Source organism: Dipodomys merriami, unplaced genomic scaffold (genome assembly GCF_024711535.1).
Source record: "Dipodomys merriami isolate MVZ:Mamm:240054 unplaced genomic scaffold, mDipMer1.0.p SCAF_21, whole genome shotgun sequence".
NCBI lineage: Eukaryota > Metazoa > Chordata > Mammalia > Rodentia > Heteromyidae > Dipodomys > Dipodomys merriami.
Genome location: NW_027203493.1, coordinates 21,773,541 through 21,793,834, shown reverse-complemented (window position 1 = coordinate 21,793,834; position 20,294 = coordinate 21,773,541). Strand labels below are relative to the sequence as shown.

The window sequence follows — 20,294 nt, the reverse complement described above, 5'->3', positions numbered from 1 at the left end:
ACCTTACCTCCTGTCAAATTAATTATTCACGCCTCAGGAAACTACCTCCTGGGGAAAAAGTCATGTTACACTGATAAAAATATTATTTACTAAAAGTGTTACAATTTACCCTGCAGTTTGTTTAGTTCAGTTCATTTTCATGGCTTGTCTTTTAAGTTTTCCTATAAAACAAAGAATAAAACTAGCACATTTCTTCAAGGGTCAAGAAGATCCTCAAGGGCTTGGGATCAGTAGTAGCATATGCTTTGCTTAATATGTATGGTGCTCTAGATTTAATCCCCAACATCCTCTATTCTCTCTCCCAAATCATCATCAAAGTAGTTAAGAAAGTACTCCTGGATGGTTGGATAGCACTGAGTTAATTAGCTAATTAGACTTATGATCATTGCTTTAAAGCTGAGACTATCATTGAGAAGAAAGCCTATCTTACAGGATTTGAAAGCAAGAGTTAAGGTCACGGACTTTCAGTACTCAGAAACATTCATTTCTTTAACGATTTGTAGTCTAGTGGGAAGATCTCAGGGTAGCTCCATCAAAGTTCAGCCAAAAAGATGACTTTGGTACAAGCATTAGTTTGTAGTTAAAACTGATTTAGGAAAAGTTCACATGAAAGACTGGGAAGTTCACATAGACCTATGTCACTGTAGTTACTGATGGATGCTCTACCGTTTCCCACTATATATAATTTTCTTTTTGATACTATTTCCACCTGGCTTTGCCTCTCCTGTTGCCAGGGATGGGATGGCTAGACAAATGCCAAGCACATGTGTATATTTTCTCTTTTACTTTCAATAGCTTTCTTTTCCGACATTTGCTACAACTCCTTCTATTTCAATTAGCATGGCTATATTCCAAGAAGTCTTCAGGTAGAACAGAGGTAAATGACTTTTAATCTTGCTAGTCATTTATCAGATATCTGATTAAAAGTTTTCTTTTGAAGTATACTACTACCTAAAATACTTTGAAAAGAAAAAAACAGAAAAGTAAGATTGTTAAACAGGTAATGTAACCAAAAACGTGAGAAAGGGCCCAAAACAACAACAAATTAACAGTGGGTTTCATTGACATAGCTTGAATATAGAATCGCCACTTTTATGTTTTAAGTAGAAGAAAAGGCTTAAAACTTCTCAGTTAGTTGCTCTATGGTTATCTGCCTTGATGTGAAGTTTCCTATGTTATACAAAATTAAAGTGCATTTAACTACACATATGTTGTATTTAGTACAAAAGGAAGCCAAAAAAGGCAGGTGAACTGTTATAATATGCTATTCCTAGAGTGGCAGGAATGACAAAAAAATTTTTGCATTTGGTTCTGTACTGCATATCTGAAATACATATATATAAAACTATAAAACTCATACTTTTTGTAATAGTTCAGACTATGCAAAGGACAGTAATGAGACAGGAAAACCAACCTTTAAAAGAATCTACATCTTTAATATATTGATGAGTACGGAACATTAGTATTTTATTTATGATGGTTTTTAAAACAATATTTACAAAAACTTTATGGGCACAGCTATCTACATTTTTACATTGAAATATTTTGTGAAAAAAAAAAGTCATATGTAAGAGTAAAATAGTGGATGAAACCATAATAGTACACCAAATACATCTTGGGCTACATTTTTAATCACTTCTAAATTCTCCTGACTTTGAAAACAACAGGTAACTCTACTATTATTTTCTAAAATGTTTTAGTCACTTAGCTGTACCATAGTGAAACTAGCATAATGCTAACTTAGGAATCTGAAAGGGTGACAAATACTTTAAAAATTGAAAACATAATTTTGTTGAAATTCTTTATTTAAAATAAAAAACCCCCTCAAAGTTTCACTTCTTGCTTGTTGAAGATACTTGAGTGAACAGCTTTAGATGGTCCTCTTTCACAAACTGAGACAGTTTTCCAAGCACACTTGACCACTTTTTCTTGATTTTGAGATAAGTTATCTTAGATTTCCTTTTGAAATATTTCTTCCAAATTTTCTATCCATGTTTGAATTTATTTTATAGGTTTTTTTATATCCTGGAGGAAAAAAAAAACCCAAGGATTCATAAATACAGTGAAAGTACCATTCAACAAGGGTTTTCACCATTTATCTTATACAAATTTATGGAAAACTATAATCAAAGTAACATGACCTTGACATATATTGTTGTGAATTTATATGGTTTAAATGACAGCAACAAAAGAACATTGATACCTTTGGTTTAAGTCTTGTATCATCTTCCTTTCTCATATTGAACACTAAAGTTTCAGTGAGTCTATGCACATATTTACCAAGTGAAGTCATGAAAATAAACTACCCTCACATTCTTTCTTTCTCACTGATGCAGGACTATTTCTGTAAGTATTTGTTCCCTTTTACTTTTGCATAAGCAGTTTTTTGTTCTTTGGATTATTTCCTCGGGGCTTTGAAACTTTCATGTTTTTGCTTCTAGCACTTCCTAATTGGTTGACACACATCATGTAGTTCTCTTTTCTACCTGTTCCCACTTTTTTAGTTCTGCATTAGCTTTCACAGTCATTCTGCAACCAACAAGGTGATATTAGGATAGGGTGTCACTGATTTCAATAAACAAGTGTTTATCTACTTGCTTTCTTGGTCATAGTAGGTTTTAGATTCAGAGGTACATATTTTCTTGACAAAATTTCTCATTTTTCTGCTCAGTTTATAGTAGTTATATTCTTCCATGTGGATGGTTTTTTGTTTTCTATTTGTATACTGTTGGAGAACTTAGGTGAGTATAACCAAAGGAAAGAAATAGCATGTTTTTGCTTTCTTGGTATGTGTTGTATCTTCATTTCTACTACTACTACTACTACTACTACTGCTACTGCTACTACTATTGCTTATTGTATTGCCTTGAACTCCAAGCCTGAGAACTGTCTCTGAGCTTTTTCACCTCAAGGCTGGTACTGTCACTTGACCCATAGCTCCACTTCTGGCTTTCTGTTTATTAACTGGAGATACTTTCTGCTTATTAACTGGGACTTTTCTGCTCAGGTTGGCTTTGAGTTGTGATTCTCAGATCTTAACCTCCTATGTGGCTAGGTTTATAGGCATGAACCACCAATCGCTGGCTTATTTGTATCATTTTAATGTACATAAAATATTATCTTCTCTTATAAACTGATACATAAGTGCTTTACTATCCTAAAGAATCTAATTTTGTAACCTATCAGCTCTTTTTTTCCCCATGTGACAAGCAGAATAATAGACATTCTTGGTGTTTTTATACCATTTTCAGGCAATAAACAAATCAAATAAAATTTCTATGATTTGAAATTTTCTTGAATTTATTATTCCTTTAAATTCCAAATGCTACTATAGGACAAAATGAATGCTTACTAAGTAAATGTTTTCTCTATGAAGTGTTAGAAACTGCAGTGCCAGACAGGTACAGGTCTAGATAGCATGGCTCAGATATGGCTGGCATGATACACTTCCAGATCACCTGAAATGCCTTATTCCATAGATTTAGGTCATCCCCTGCAAAGGTGAGGGAATACTGTCACCCTTTAACCTTGTCAATGGGAGTGACCAAATGTTTATAGCTAGGAGCCTGCCTGTGTAGTAGCTAGTGAATCAGAGACCATTAAAAGTAACAAGGTGAGAGAAAAATTTCAAGCAGGTATATTTATAAAATATACTTAATTAACTTAATAAATAACAAAGTTACTTATTTCAATTATTAGCTTACTTATTTGCCCATTTTCCTGAAACATGCAGCAATCCCACTAACAAAAAATATAGTTAGTTGGGAGATCAGGTTCTAAGTTTTGACTTTACCATAAGATTTCTGGCCAAGTACTTTACGTTTTGTGTCTTTAAATTTCCTTATCTGTGAAATGTGGAAAACAATATTTGTTCTACTGCACAATACAGGTGATGAGTACTACATAAAACGAGATTTTTATGAAGACATCATGCAAAGAAATTCTGAATGTTACATACCCATGCCACTAACTATCAAATTAAGAGCTTAGACATACCCACTGTTGCTCTGTTTTCCTGTAAGAGCTTATCACTTGAATTATCTTGTCGAATCCGTTTGGCAAATCCATGATTTTCTTCAGTAGTTAATGGCATATCTGATGAAGAACTTGAAAGGAAAAATTTAAATTTAGGTAAAGCATCATCTTTGTTATAGTCTATGTAACAGTGATAAAAAATACTTCAAAATTGGAGGTGCTAAATATATTTCTGGTCCATAGAGAAATCTTTATAATTTTGGAGGTACTGGGATTGGAACTTAGTTAGGGTCTTCTACTTGAGCTCTTCGTTTAGTTTATTTCCTGGTCTTGTACTAGGATCCTTCTACCTCTGTCTTCCACATAACTGGATTAAATATGTACATTCAATATGGTCTTGCTAATTTTTTTTTTTTTTTTGCAAAAGTGAACTGCTAACCTCCTCATGTACCTGGGATTATAGGCACATGCCATCACATCCAGGTGCCCACAGAACAATCTAGTTGTGTGTACTTTTTATATTTACTCAATTTGCATAATATTGTTACAGGGTATGGAACAATTCTGTAGCAGACTATTTCCAGGCTGTTCTGGTGAATGAGTGAATTGCTGTCCATATTTACAAGGGGTAAAAAATACAAGCTTTCATGACCAATTTGAAGGAAGAACCTGATCTGGGAATGTAAATAAGTTATACTAATTTAAAGCCTGTTTTTAAAATCAAAGCACAGTAATAGATTGTAATATAGTTAAAAATGTGTTTGTAATTATTGAAACAGTGAAAAATGATCTATTGTCATTCATCCCATCTTCAAAAATTTAACAAATTTCACAATGGTAATATTGAGATGAAACACTTATTCTAACCTTATATTATAGAATATATATATATATATATATATATGCATAATCTCTGCCTTAAAATATATACAATGGACATAGTGGGGGATATGGAAAAATAAATACTTAAAATGATATATGGCAGAGTGAAGAAAACAGTACACAGATATTCTGATTCAACAGAGACTGAAAAGATCTGATGAAGTTTGATTTGAGTTCTGAAAAATAACTTTCCTAGCACTAAGTGGACTTAATTTTTTTTTTTTTTTTTTTTTTTTGTCGGTAGTGGGGCTTGAACTCTGGGCTTGGGTGCTGTCCCTGCTCTTCAGCTCAAGGTGAGCGCTCTACTGCTTGAGCCACAGCACCACTTCCGGTTTTCAAGTGGTTTACTGGAGATAAGAGTCTCATGGACTTTTCTGCCAGGGCTGGCTTCGAACCGTGATCCTCAGATCCCAGCCTCCCGAGTAGCTAGGATTACAGGTGTGAGCCACCAGAGCCTGGCTTTTTAGGTGGGCTGAATTTTACAGGCAGGTGTAAGGATAGAAGATGAATACTCCCTGATTCTTCTACCCTGAATCAAATAAGCTAATTTTAGGCTGATAAAGATACTGTATGTTATCATACAAATTTATGTTAATATGATTGGTAGCTATATTAGGAACTGGGGGCTTCTTTTTAATGGCAACTTGCTTTTCTGAAAGTGTGAATCATTTAGTAAATTGATGAGTATATGTTTGTAGAACAGAGAGAAGATGCATTAATTGTATACTCATTGCAAAGTCAGAAAAAAATAGCCCAGGTTTTGAGCACACTGGATGTAGAGAAAAGCAGCTGAACAGATATACATCAATTTTCCAGAAACCCAGAGAGAAACAATTATGATGTTCATAATGGTCACTGTACCTACAGTGTTAAAAAATGTAAATGATACATAAATACCATGTTTACAAAGAAGCATTAGTATGATACAAGTAAACAAACCCAACTGTAGATAGTTTTCATTATTTTTTTTGATAGTTGTCATTATTAAACACACTTTTGGACTACATTTCTTGAAGTATAAAAGTTATGATCACTGACTACTTTGGGAAAAATGCTTTCTTTACAGTTTATGTTGAAATTATCCTTATTATATTATGGAGTCATTTTTTTTTACTTTGGTTAGTTCTAAGTCCTTATATTTTATTCACAGCATGCTCTTATTTGAATATTAGGTTTTTGAATGTATCTGCTAGATTAAAATTCCTTTCTAGGAATGAAAGAAAACAAGTTGCATATTTTTATGTAAGTAAAAAATAGCCAAAAATTTCTGGGTTTTAGATGAAACAGGCTATTGATGAAATGTTGTAACATTTAAAGTTGGACAATAAAATCAGATGCCTTAAAACTGATCTGAGTGCAAAGTCAAATTATATTAAAGACAATATTTAGAAGAAATCCGAGGACTTCTGTGTAACAAATGTGTTTCCATAAATATTGATGTTAAGGATAACTATTTAACATCCTTATATATGTAAAATGAGACTTTTTTTTTTTTTTTGTCAGTTGTGGGGCTTGAACTCTGGGCATGGGCGCTGTCCCTCAGCTCTTCAGCTCAAGGCAAGCGCTCTACCACTTGAGCTACACCGCCACTTCCGGTTTTCTGATGGTTTATTGGAGATAGGAGTCTCACAATCTTTCCTGCCCGGGCTGGCTTTGAACCGTGATCCTCAGATCTCAGCCTCCTGAGTAGCTAGGATTACAGGCGTGAGCCACCAGCGCCCGGCTAATGAGACATTTTTAAACAAATGAAAAATATATAGCAAGTGCAAGACCACTTTTGAGTGTTAAGAAGATTATGAAGCAAATATTACCAATCAAACAACTGGGCTGGGCTGGGCTGTAGCTCAATGGCACAGTGCTTGCCTTGTAAGCACAACACCCTAGGTTTGATCACCAGTACCAAAAAGTAAAAGACAAAAAACACCCCAAAAAATAAAAACGAAAAAAACCAGTTAAGAATAACTACACAAATAAACTTCAGGGATGAGAAGGTAGCTCAGTGGTAGAGTGCTTGCCTTGCATGCAAGAGGCCCCGGGGATCGATTCCTCAGCACCACATAAACAGAAAAAGCCGGAAGGGGCACTTTGGCTCAAGTGGTAGAGTGCCAGCCTTGAGCTGAAGAGCTGAGGGACAGCACCCAGGACCAGAGTTCAGGCTCCACAACTGACAAAATAAATAAATTTCACAAATTTTTGATTATTATATTAATAAAATTATGTGTACATGCTGTATTTATGTATTTGGTGCTAATTTCTTTTTTTTTTGGGGGGGGGTCCGGTCATGGGACCTGAACTCTGGGCCTGGGTGCTGTCCCTCAGCTCTTAAGCTCAAGGCCAGCGCTCTACTACTTGAGCCACAGCGCCACTTCCAGCTTTTTTCTTTTTGCTTATGTGGTGCTGAGGAATCGAACCCAGGGACTCATGCATGCAAGGCAAGTGCTCTACCACTGAGCCACCTTCCCAGCCCAAGTGGTACACTAATTTCTTTAGTCAATTGGTCTGCCTTCATCAAGTTTACAAAAGTAACGTTCCCTATTCTTGTAATAAGATAAAATTCATTTTTACAGATTTTGAAAAACCTAAGTCTTTTAAATGCCTTTTTTTAGAAAGAAAAATTAGTATAAGGCAGGTGAAATAAATATACCTTGAAGCTCACTTTTTTAAAAAAAAATACCACAACAAATACAAACCTAAATATGCATATAAAGCTACCAAAATACTAGTGGAAAATACCAGAATTTATTACTCTCAAGTCCATGTAGCTTTAATTGGGAAAAAGGAAGATTAAAAAAAGAGTAATTATGTACATTTCTAGCATTAATCTCTTTTAACCTTAGTTAATGGCAGGATCTAATTATTGGTACTAGAGGGAATGAAATAGAATAATTAATGGGGTATGAAAAAAAATAAAGGTACTTTCTTTACATGTCTTTTGATATTATTTCACAATATTAACTCATGTGGTTATGTTTACATTTTACAAGTATTCTTAATGATAAACAGTTACCACATTTTGATAAATATAGCAGAAAATGGATGCTACCAGTAGAAAATCAGAAAACTCAACAGAAATGGATTGAAAGGATGAAATTATCATAATTAGTGATAACATAGATGAAACATGATAGTGAGCTGTTAGGCTCACTAGTGAGCCAGATTAATTACATAATTTAAGCCTGTCTCTCAGAATATTCAGTAGTTACTCCTCATCCTGAAGTTATGGATAGTACCAAAGCCAATATATGCTCTTTTTTCCTGCACATCCATATTTATAATGAGCTTTTAGATTTAATTGCTAGCATTCCTACTCTTTTTTTTTTTTGGTCGGTTTTGGGGCTTGAACTCTGGGCTTGGGCGCTGTACCTGTGCTCTTCAGCTCAAGGCGAGTGCTCTACTGCTTGAGGTACATTGCCACTTGCAGTTTTCTAGTGCTTTATTGGAGATAAGAATGTCACGGAGTTTCCTGCCTGGACTGGCTTTGAACTGTGATCCTCAGATCTCAGTCTCCTGAGTAGCTAGGATTACAGAGTGAGCCATAGGTGCCCAGCACATTCCTACTCTTTTTGAGATAGTAAGTGAAATAAAGTTTACTTGAATAAGAAACACTGTGATACTATGTTGACTTTATAAACTAGATATCATCTAAGGGATTAACAAATGGGTTGTGTACATAGAGTAGATATATTGTATAAAGGACTAATTCATTTGGAGGGGTGGATAGCACAGGATTTTATAATACTATTCAGAATCATGTGCAATTGTAGATTTCTGGAATTTTCCACTTAGTATCATCAAATCTTGGCTGATTGTAGGAAATGGAAAAGAGTAAAATCAAAACTGGGTAAAGGGAAACTATTATACAAATATTTAAATCTCATGGACAGCTAGTGATATTTAGGAAAAAAATCAACATCTGAATTCAAATATTATACATTCCAAGTTATTTCTGTACATTAGGAGGGCAAAGAGAAAGCCTACATTTACCTATGAGAAGGTATTCATTCCATGAAGTGAAATTAGCAGATTTTCTGTACATTCTTGTGGCTCAGGTGACAAAATAGCAAAAAGGGAAACTGAAAAAGCTTCGTTAAGGTCTTGTCTTTCACAACTTAGTATACCACTTGGATATTAGTGTTTTATTAGCACATAGTTAGGTGTGTTTCTTTTTGTATTATTCGTGTTTGTAGCTTGCAGGAATTCTTGAATCTGAGATTACATGTCTTCTACTCTATACTTGCCATCTTGTTATCTCTTTATGCATCAGTGTGGGTACTTTTTCTATCTGCCAACCATCCAGGTTTCTGAAATGTGTTTTTGCTGTTATGATGAAACTGTTAAAGTTGATTTACTGAGTTATTAATTTCAGTAAATTTCAGTTCTAGAATATCCATTCTACATTGTTAAAACAAACAAATCATAGTTACAATTTTAATATTCGTATCTTCTAATCCTAATCTCTACACTGTGAATCATTGCTTCTCTAAATTGTTTTCTCTTAATTTTTAGTCATGTGGTCATGTCTCTTGACATACCTGGTACTTTTTGTTAAATACATATATTTTGTTAAATATATAAAAACTGTAGAGGCTCTGGATAGTATATTCACCCAATGATACTAAATTCTGTTTTAGCAAGTTAAACTAGAGATAGATTGCCTTGGTCCAAAGATTTAGTTGGAAATTGATCTAAGGTCTATTTAAGGCTTTTAAGAACTGGTCTATTTCAAGTTTGTCCTCTATTATGGCACAGATGTATGATGATTTCAAATAAAATCCCGTTTGTCTTATTTATTGTGATCCCTGAACTGTACTTTTTATGTTTCAGTTCCAATAGAATGCTAAAACTCTTTCAAATACTTTAGTTTTTCAACAGCTACTTTCAGCTTGGTCTCTTCTCCTCTCTTAATTAAATCCCCCACCCCCATCTTAATCTCTCTGTCTCTCTCCTTCTTTCCAATACTGAGTCTTGAACTCAGGGACTCATGGCTTGCTCAGCTTTCTTGCTCCCATCTGGCACTCTTATTACTTGTCTCTATAGTAGGTTTGTCCTTTGTCTAGGATGTTACACCTTTGAGTACCAGCTGCCTCAACTGTTTCCTAGCGCCTTCATTCGGCTGTTGTATTTTGTTCAGCTTTTATAATTATGAGGTAATTGCAGCTGTTTTTATGAATGTCTTCATCTTATACAAGCTATATTGCCAGAGCAAGAAATAGCAGACTGCTCACTTCACTATATATTTAATCAGGTATCAGAATCTACTAAAATAATACTAAGAGGAAAGAAGTTCAGTAATGTCTAAAAGGATAAATAACTGAGTAAAAAAAAAACTTCCAATAGAAGAAAAGTTAAAATTAAGTGACATTTTGAAAGCTAGAAGACTTTTCCATTTATTTTTAATAATCTAAAAGATTGAATACTTTGAGTAAATATCAAGTGAAAGACTTGAGCTTCATCAAGATCGCCCTTTGATAACATAAATCCATTGCTTCATTCACAGTAACTTAACATAAATATGCTTAAGCATGAGTTGACAGACTAATTATAAGAAATAAAAAGGAGGCATGGGAAACAAAGGTATAGAGATGATCTTGTGTAGAGATTGAGGCAAAAAACAATACCTTGTTAATTTCCGTTTCCTCTTTGCAGCAGCAGTCATTGCCATGTAGGATGGCACTATGCTTGATACAGGCAGAGAATGCTTAGATGAGACTGAAGAAGGGTCATGTCTGCATATTAAGTAATGAAGAAAGAAGAGAAATAACTCATTTTGTACTTTAGATCAGAGGTATATATAGTTCAATAATTAGAAAAGCATTTGGTACTAATATATACAGAAAAAATATTTTCTACACTATGAAATTTTTCTAGACTATAAACTATTTTCTACACCAATGTATCTAATTTGCAGTGGGTTCTTTACTTTTCCGTGCTGTTCAGACATTTTTACATTCCCTGTTGCAAAGAAAGGTGGAGGAGTTTTTCTTCCCATATTTTGATTGGGTGTGATAAGGTAGATGACATCCATCAACCATATTTTAGATGCTAGTTCGATAACATTAATGGAAACTATGGAATTTCCTTTAGGGAAGGCATTAATGAATAATAGCAAGATAATCCTCCAATGATAGTTTATATTAAGTAATCTCAGAGTATAAGAAGAAACTAAATATAACTTATTGTCTGTTCTAGACTAATAAAGGTCAACTGACTTAAGATATCAAATTTCAGACTTTGAAATATTGCTAGTGGGTTAAGCATCTCATTTACCTTAATTATAAGGAAGATAATTAAGATGAAACACTTTCAAAATCAAGGTACCATACTTGAACTATCAAATAAACTTCCATTACAGCAAAAGAAGAAAAATGAAGCTAATATTTAAGAGCTATATAAAACGACAATAACAATAGTCAGTAATTTTTTTCTTTGTACCTTTGTAAAGTACTTTTGTTTGGTAGTGATTCTTCTTCAGGTAATTTACTTTTCAAACTCCTGGTGTCTTCACATACAGTAAATGTAGCGTTCAGATTCTCCTGTATATGTTTTGTTCTTCTGTGAAGAGGGACCTCATCCTCATACAACGTTTTCAGAGAACTGTCACTGTTTACATTTGAGCTGATAGTCTGAAAACTTGTAGTATGTGATGCTGGTCTTTTTGAGGCTCCTGGAGATGGACTTTGGAATGGTTTTCTACAGTCTTCTGGAGTGTACACAATAGGTTGAAGTTCTTTGCTAAGAGAATCATTGAGCTGTGCACTTTCAAACAACATAGATCTTTGCGTATGTTTTGTTTTTAAGGGAGAAGATATTAGTTTTCTCCGAGTTCTTTTTTGTGTAGGACTTTTAAGCAGATTAGATTCACTTAAAGATGTGCCTGTTAAAAAATGTTTTAAGAACACAAAGAATATAAAGGATAAAAGATTTTCTGCTAATTGATAAAAATTTAACGTTAAGAAAGCATGATTTATTGCTAATAAGTTTAAGTTAACAAAATCCTTATAAAGAAAATCTATAATACAGAATTAATGTATAGGTATAGTAAATATTGAGATACTGAGAAATTATAAAAACAAACTTATAACCAACTCCAACAATTTACAAGTACTTAAAATTGGTAGGCAAAGAGATGAATACTTTTCCTATTGTAGAACATATCAACTTAGCATTACTAGTGATTTATACTTAAGTAAAGCAATTCATAATTTTAGCCAAGTTAAAAAATACATATAAACTTGGCAGCAGTGACTTACACCTATAATCCTAACTACTTCAGAGGATGAAATCAGAGGAACACAGCTTGAAGCCAGCCCAGTCTGGAAAGTCCATGGGACTCATTTCCAATTAACCACCCAAAAACTGAAGTAGAAGTATGATTCGAGTGTAGAGCAGAACAAGAAGCTCAGGGACAGAGTCCAGGCCCTGAGTTCAAGCTCAGTACTGGCATACACAGATACAAAAATACACATATAGCAATCAGTATAGTACATGTGTTATTCTTGTTACATGATTATTATTATGTATAGCAGAACAGTTGACAAGAGGTTCTTCTGTGGGGTAGGTTGACAATTACCCTCTAGGAAATGCAATTTAAAAACAGGAAGAAAAATATGATCCCTGTTCTACTAAGGAATTTTACTTTTCTGAGAACTAGATAAATGAGATCTAGATCTTAAAATAATTTTCCACTCCCTTTAACATGACATTTGTCAAATTTTCCATTACCAGATATTTTTATACTAATGCTGCAGTGTAAAGACAGTTACTTTTCTCCACTGTGCAGCTACCACCAATTTGGTGGCTATTAATAGCTGGAAGATTAACTTCTTTTCCCATGAGAGGCACAGGGGTATAGAAGACAGAAAACTATATCAAGGATAAAGAACTGAATTGGGAGTCAGGAGACTTGAATTCTATTTCTGGCTTCACCACCAACTCACTGAGTGACCTTGGGCAACTCACTTAAGCAGTGTGGACATTGATACCCTCTAGAAAAAAAAGGAATGATATCTTTGTAGACAGGAATTTTCTAGGATTCAATGATGGAAATATTTGGAGTTCAAAAGAAGGTTCCAGAAGTATAAAATATGCCTCATCTTAGCATTGCAACTTTCACAGAGAAGGTGGCAATTTCATACAGAGGGAAAACAGTCAATTTAGGACTAGCTGCTAAAAAGTTCAGGGGAGAAGCTAAATAAAATGAAGAGTTCAACACATACATAAAAATTAAGTCTTCTGTAACTATAAATGCAAAAGAATAATGACTTCACTTATTAATCAAAATGAAAAATATACAACAGATATTTGACTTCAAATATGATTTATAAAATATTTACATATAATAAACAATTATATTTTTTAGCCAAATTAGATACATTAAGATAGTATAGAAAATACAGAGTATTGGGCTAGGAGAAATGAAGCATTCATAGGTTGTAAGAACTACTGAATATGTTTGGCCTATGTCTATAAAAGAGATTCTTTGTACTTTTCCATTACAAGAAAAAGGCGCATAGTAAATTTCCAGAACAGGCTTGTGTTCTTCTACGGAGCCCCTCATTCAGCTTGTGAAAATCCTAACTAGCAAGATTCCAAAATTTTGAGAATGCAGTGTAGAAATGATAAAGAAGGAACCTGAAAGCAAATTATAATCGCACAGAATGAGAAAGGAAATTGGAGAATGTCAGAAGAAACGATCTTAATAGAGGATATGGTCAATAAAATATCTTACAGTTTCAGCACTAACCAGAAAGGGATAGGACATTAAAAATAAATTGTTATAACCTGGGATAGAAAACACAAATAGCCATTTATTAGGCCAATGAATCTTATCTCTACAAGAGTTAGCTCAGTGTATCATATACTTAAGTATAGGTGCCATGGTAGTAATGTACCTTATAATTTTTTGATAATTTTACTATTTTAGATCCTCTTTTGGGGGCTTAAAATCTCATATTATAGATGTACTATTGACCTGAGATAGTTATGACCCATGAGATGTAATTGAATGTGAACTCTTCACAAAATTCATAGCCAAACAGTAATAAATATAATGTTAGGACATTTAAGTCACTGCTATTAATTCTAATCCTGAATCCATATTTGTATTATTTTCTATAGAAAAAAAAAAAAGACTTTCTAGCTACAGTTCGGGAACAGTAATCTAAGAGATTTCACTGTAATGAGAATTTTAAGAGTTTGGGGAAGTAATATGGTAGCCAGGGAAGAACATTCTAATGATGGTTTGAGACTCAACCAGTTATGATGCAGGTTTTGTAAAGATTTGGTGAAAGAAGAGAGGAAATAACAAAGATCCAATGGCAACAATCAATTTATTGAGCTTAAGGAAAAGAGAAGACTGTGGGACTGAAGTATAATTAAGTTGGTGGCAAAGTAGAAACGAGAAGAGGCCACAGAAATCAAAAGGGGCCAGGCCAATTAAACGGACAACATAAGAGTGCAGAGGGATATCTGTGGAGAATCTTAAGTTTGGACATGCTATGGTCTGATAGAAGAAAAAGATCGCTTTGCTTGTTGGGTGAGAACAGAGTTTGAATGGGCAAGATAAAACCAGGGAGGTTAGAAACAAGGTTATTGTCATAGCTCATGTAGGATACAATGAAAACTTGGATAAGAGTTATTGCTTGGGCTGGGAAGGTGGCTCAGTGGTAGAACACTTGCCTTGCATGCATGAAGCCCTGGATTCAATTCCTCAGCACCATATAAGCAGAAGCCAGAAGTGGCACTGTGGCTCAAGTGGTAGATCACTAGCCTTGAGCTGAAGAGCTGAGGGACAGCACCCAGGCCCAGAGTTCAGGCCCCACGACTGACCAAAAAAAAAAAAAAAAAGTGAGTGTGTGAGAGAGGGAGATTACTGTAGTGATGGTGAGATATAAGAAGGTGTCAGAATTAAACAACCACAAAAAAGTCAGCTAGTAAAGGACAGTATAAAAATTTCCTTACATAGATCCCAGAATTAAATTTGATATGTCAATATTTGTGAATATGAAAAATACTACAGTTGATGTCTATTTTCCTAAGTGTATTTAAAAAAATGCTTACACTTAAATTATTCTTTTAATTATTATAATGCTGTTAAGCTAGTTCATCCTCAAGCATATGCAATATCCAAATAATTGTGAACAAATTGTCTGGATTTGTTTAATCTCTATTCAGAAGAAAAGTAAATTATACTTTACATATGAATGTTTCTTAGTAGCAAAGAAATTTAAAGGCTTATATAACTATTCAACTAGTGTTCAGTTAAACTTTGTCATTTTATAGTTTGTTATTTATAGTAAGAAAACGATATGGTCAAAGTCATAGTATCATTTATATTAGTTACTGGTACACTTGAACTTATATTTGGTCATTCTGTTTATTGAGAGTAGTCAGGTAATAAAAAGAAGCAATATAAAATAATAACATAGGTGATTAACATAATGAAGATTTATATAAAGCAAATGCTCTTTGCAGGTCCAAAAACAGGAACAAAAGTTAATATTCTACTTCATTCTACAAAATGAGATGGTATCTCCGGACTACCATTATACAAAAAGAAAATAAGTAGATTAAATGTGGAAACCTTTATAACTTAAAATTAATTTTTTTTTTTTGTCGGTCGTGGGGCTTGAACTCTGGGCCTGGGCGCTGTCCCTCAGCTCTTCAGCTAAAATTAGGTTTTTATAAAAATTAAAAACCTAGCATGCTTGAGGCCCTAGGTTAGATTTCTAGCACAACAAAGAAACCAAACCCCAAAGCACTTTACAAACCATCATAGATATGAAAAAGCAAAATGCACACAACATATCTGGCAAAAGGATAACAGCTCATGTTATATATATACCTTTAATGATGCATGTTTGTAGGTCTATTTATTGAAACAAAATAAATTAGAAAACAAGAATAAAAATCAGACAAAGGAAATGAACAAGAAATTAAGTCAGAACAATTAAACAAGAGGTTTCATAAAACCCTTGCATCTAGCCAACTGCTGATAACATGCCTGTGATCCTATCTACTTAAGAGGTAGAAATTGTGGCTCACAATTCAGTCACTTATGGCAGAGAAAGCCTAGAGGTGAATCGCCTATTAACTAGCAAAAAGTCCAAAGTGGAAGCATGGCTCAAGCGAGTACCAACCTTAGTGAAAAAGCCAAGCCAGAATGTGAAGCCACAGTTTAAGTCCCAGACCTTCCCACCACTTCTCTAAGAGAAAGTAGCAAGTAGTGTTAGAAAATTTCCCACATGGTTCCATTTAAAAAGGGGATGAGCTATTTAATCACTAAGGAGTTTAAAATCCTAGTTTTAAAAAATGGGCAGGCCTTTTCAGACACCTTTGATGTACCCTATCCTGGGATCTAAATAATTTTATCCTGAGGAACTAATTTATCAAAAGCGTAAGACTGAAAAAAAAAAAAGACAAAACAAAAGCGTAAGACTGAAAACACTGAAAGTTAGCGTAAAAAACAGAATGCAGGATTTAACAAACATGAGTCACAGACTGCAAAGTAGAGTTTCTGTGATGGGGAGACATTGATGAATGGGATCAGATCTAATTGAGATTTGGCACAAAATGATGGCAAGGTTATTGCGTTTGCTAGCACTCCTGCTAATATGTACGTGAAGAGATATTTTGGGAAACTATTCAATGGCAAGTAGGTAGCTAGGTTCTAGAGTGACATCAAGTATTAATATATGCATTTCAATAAACATTTTGAGGCTAAAAATGATTGATCCAAAAATTACTATACTAATCCTAAGTCCAGATTCTTTATAACAGCCTGTGACTCATGGAAATCATAGTTTCGAATAATAGAAGTTTTGAATTTTAACTACTTAAGAGTTATGTAACTTAAGGTATGACCAAATTAACCAAAAAAGTATTTTCCAATGTAGTATAACATGACGTGGTTATTATATTATCAGTGCCAATACAGAAAACATCAGCTATATACCAAACACTACACAAAAAGAATGTATTTTTCCCATGTACTAAAGAATTATCATAGTGCTTCAGATTAATCCAGCACTTCAAGAAATAAATCAACCATGACCTTTTGATATTTGTCTCTGTAGGAAATAGCTGACACTAGGTAGTTTTCTTTTTGCTCTGGAAAAAAAAAAACCCACAATGCAAAAAAACCCTTTAATTCAAAGCAATATTTGCCATTGCAGATGAGTAGTTAAAAGCTCTTACACACTTGGAAAATAAGAGGCAAATAAAAAGTATTTAGGGTTAAAGGTAATGATTAATGATTAGGGCTATTTGTAATGATCAAATTTTGTTACCTTGTGGGAAAAATTTGGAAGATACAATGTATTATCATTTTTACTATGATATATTATTTGAAAAAGAGTCACAGAGGTCCTATTTTTAATAAAAATTTCCTTCAACTAAAACAAATTTCAAGAAAATCTAAATTTATGAAGGTATTCAATCAGAATATCTGTATTCTGGAAAAACTGATTTCTACTACTATCTTTCTTTCATTGTGCTTTGAGATAAAACGACTGACACAGGGTGTAAAGTTTTTTAAAAAGGAAAGGTTAGAGACAGAAATATTATACTGACTGTAAGTTTCCAGATGGATAATGAGGAAATCTTGACTTTTCATTTAATGTCAGAAATTTTATCAGTTCCACAAATAAACCTGCTGTCAGCATCCCCAGCATGCCCAGGACTCAGGACTCAGTGAGTGTACTATTTTCCAGAGAGAAAATAGGTGCCTGTATTATTCAAAAAATATGTAATTTGAAAGTAAAGATTTTAAGTAATATGAATTTATGTTTCCCCGAAATTCATCAGGTTGATATTGGCAAAATAACAAAATTTAAAAATTTAAAAAAGTTAAGTTTTTCTCAAATAGAAAGTGATATAGAAAAAATAAAAAAAAACCCATATAACAAAAATAGGAAATATTATCTTTAGGCATATTGTTAGTAACAAATGTACAGGAAATACATAAAGAAAAAAACTATGTGGAAGAACATAAAGAGGCTAAAATATAAATAAACTATTAGTGGGACCTTTTTTGTTTTGTTTTGTTTTTAGTGTTGGTATGGGGGCATGAATAAGCCTGGTGCTATCCCTTAGGTTTTTTACTCAAGGCTAGTGCTCTACCACTTAAGCTACAACTCCACTTTTGGAAATAAGTCTTAGAAGAACTTTCATGCCCAGAGGCTGGCTTTGAAAAGCAAGCCTCAGATCTCAGCCTCTGAATAGCTAGGATTACCTCCAGCTGCTGGCAACTTACCAGCTTTTAATATATGTCATGTTAAAATAGCATCTATTAATTCTACATAGATAAATGGGCTAAGAGAATAGAAATTCAATAAATAGAATTGTGTTACTATGTAGTATATATAAAACAAAGATATAGTAAGGATAAACTGTGTCTGAGTATACACACATACACACACAGAATAGGCTCCTTAGAAAATGAGTTTAAGAGTATGTAACCGTATACAAAAATATATTAGGAGCTGGGCACTAGCCTGGGTACTCATGCTTGTAATCCTAGAGTTGTGAGGACCATGGTTCAGAGCCAGCTCAGGTAGGAAAGGACATCAGCCTCTTATCTCTAACTAAGTACCTGAAAACTGGTAGTGGAACTGTGGCTCAAAGTAGTAGAGCCTTGACTAAAAATGCTCAGCAATAGTGCGAAGGTCCTGAGTTTAAGCCCCACAACTGACTAAAAACAAGGAGAAAAGGGAAGAAACAATTTATATATGGAAAAGCCTTTTGAAGAATGTTTCCAAACTTTGAGAAAAGTTTTAAAATTTCAATACTAAATGGAACACCTCAAAGTTAAGAGTAAATGATGGCTTAAATGGTAGCCTTGGAATCCATCCACAGTAATCCCTCACCCCCAATAAAAAATAAGGTAAACAATTAAATTTCAAGGATGTAATTGCACCATGTATAGTAGAGCAAAGAGTAAATATCCCATGGTGATTTCATCTACTCCTGTAGCTTTAAATACCATGAAAATGTTAACTTTTCTGAAATTTGTATTTTGGCATAGACTTCTCTCCTGAACTTCAAATTCTTAACTGCCTACATGATGTCTCCACTTGCATGTATCGGAGACACATTTAACATGACCCAAACTGAACTACCGATTTCTTACCTCCCTCCTGTAAAGCTTACTCTACTTACACTCTTCATTATCTTGTTTAAATTTACTCCATTTTTTCAGATGCCCAGTTCAAAAACCCCAAGTCTACTTTGTTCAGAAATTCTGCTAGCTTTACTTTCAAAATAAATTCTAGCCAGGTGATGGTGGCTATGCCTATAATCCTAACTATTCAGGAAGCTGAGCTTTGAGGGTGGAGGTTTGACGCCAGCACAGGCAGATAAACATGTGATATTCTTATCTCCAATCTCCAAAGAGAAAAATGCTAGAAAGTGGAGCTGTGGCTCAATTGGTAGAGCACCAGTCTAGAGCCAAAAAGCTAAGGGATAGCCAAACCTTGAGGAAGCTCCATGAATGTTTAAGAGTTGGGTTTATAGTATGATGCATTTATTAGCCTAAAGTAAGTAGCTGACAAATGGTAGAAGTTCATTATTACTGAGTAAGTAAATATTCTTAATCTTAAGATTTTGTAAATAAACAATTTTCCAATGAAAACTATACTAGAAAATTAATACACACTTATACAAATATAAAAGTTCACAGACTTTTTAGCAAATAAAAGTGTAAAGGATAGTAATAACTGCTATTAAATTGGCAAAAAAAAATATCAAGAATTGGCAAGGATAGATATTTGGCAACCTTAGGAGTAAAGAGAGTATCACACTTTCTTTTAGAGATATCTGGTATCTCTAAATATAAGAAATAATGGGTGTGAAATTTATTTTGAAATAAGTTAGGCTATTGGTACTTGGGACTCATAATAGAGTTCCTTTCTGAACTCTTTATCCATATTAGTAATTCATTAATAAAATGTCAAAACTGAAATTATGTTAACACTAACAGGAAGTGGATATAAAAAGAGGAACTCCTCCTATACTCCTGATGGGAACTGAGATAATCACATAGGGGAGGAGTTACCTGCCATATGTTGCATACTGAAATATATACATTCACCCCCAAGCAAGAAAATTCAACTTTTGGGAATTTATCACAGGATAATCAGACATAATCACTAGGATACATATATAGGCTTATTACTGAAATATTAATTGTAGTAGTAATTTATCAAACAACTTAAATTCCTAATATTAGAGTACAGGCTAGATTAATAGTGGTGGTTAATCTAACCAAACTTTTTAAACCACAGAACGGCTATGTGCAAGTTAAAGAAAAACAATGAACCTAATACAAAAGTTCTTAAGGAACTTGAAATAAATTCAGATCCTACAGCAGTAACAAAACCAATTAATACCTGGTTCAAGAAATTATGCACACAAAAGTCAATGACATGTGTAGCCTTAAG

The 20,294-nt window shown here is 33.8% G+C and overlaps 1 protein-coding gene across 1 annotated transcript in view; it reads right to left on the bottom strand.

Annotated features, from left to right (window-relative positions):
• Positions 1 to 1,466: 1,466 nt before the first annotated feature.
• Kif18a (kinesin family member 18A) overlaps positions 1,467 to 20,294 on the bottom strand; it is a 58,320-nt gene continuing 39,492 nt past the window's right edge. The window contains exons 14-17 of the mRNA XM_070032688.1: positions 11,290 to 11,731; positions 10,476 to 10,583; positions 3,997 to 4,106; positions 1,467 to 2,025 (exon numbers count right to left, since the gene is read on the bottom strand). Coding sequence (XP_069888789.1) covers positions 1,946 to 2,025; positions 3,997 to 4,106; positions 10,476 to 10,583; positions 11,290 to 11,731 — 740 coding nt within the window. The 3' untranslated portion in view covers positions 1,467 to 1,945. The remainder of the gene's footprint in view (positions 2,026 to 3,996; positions 4,107 to 10,475; positions 10,584 to 11,289; positions 11,732 to 20,294) is intronic.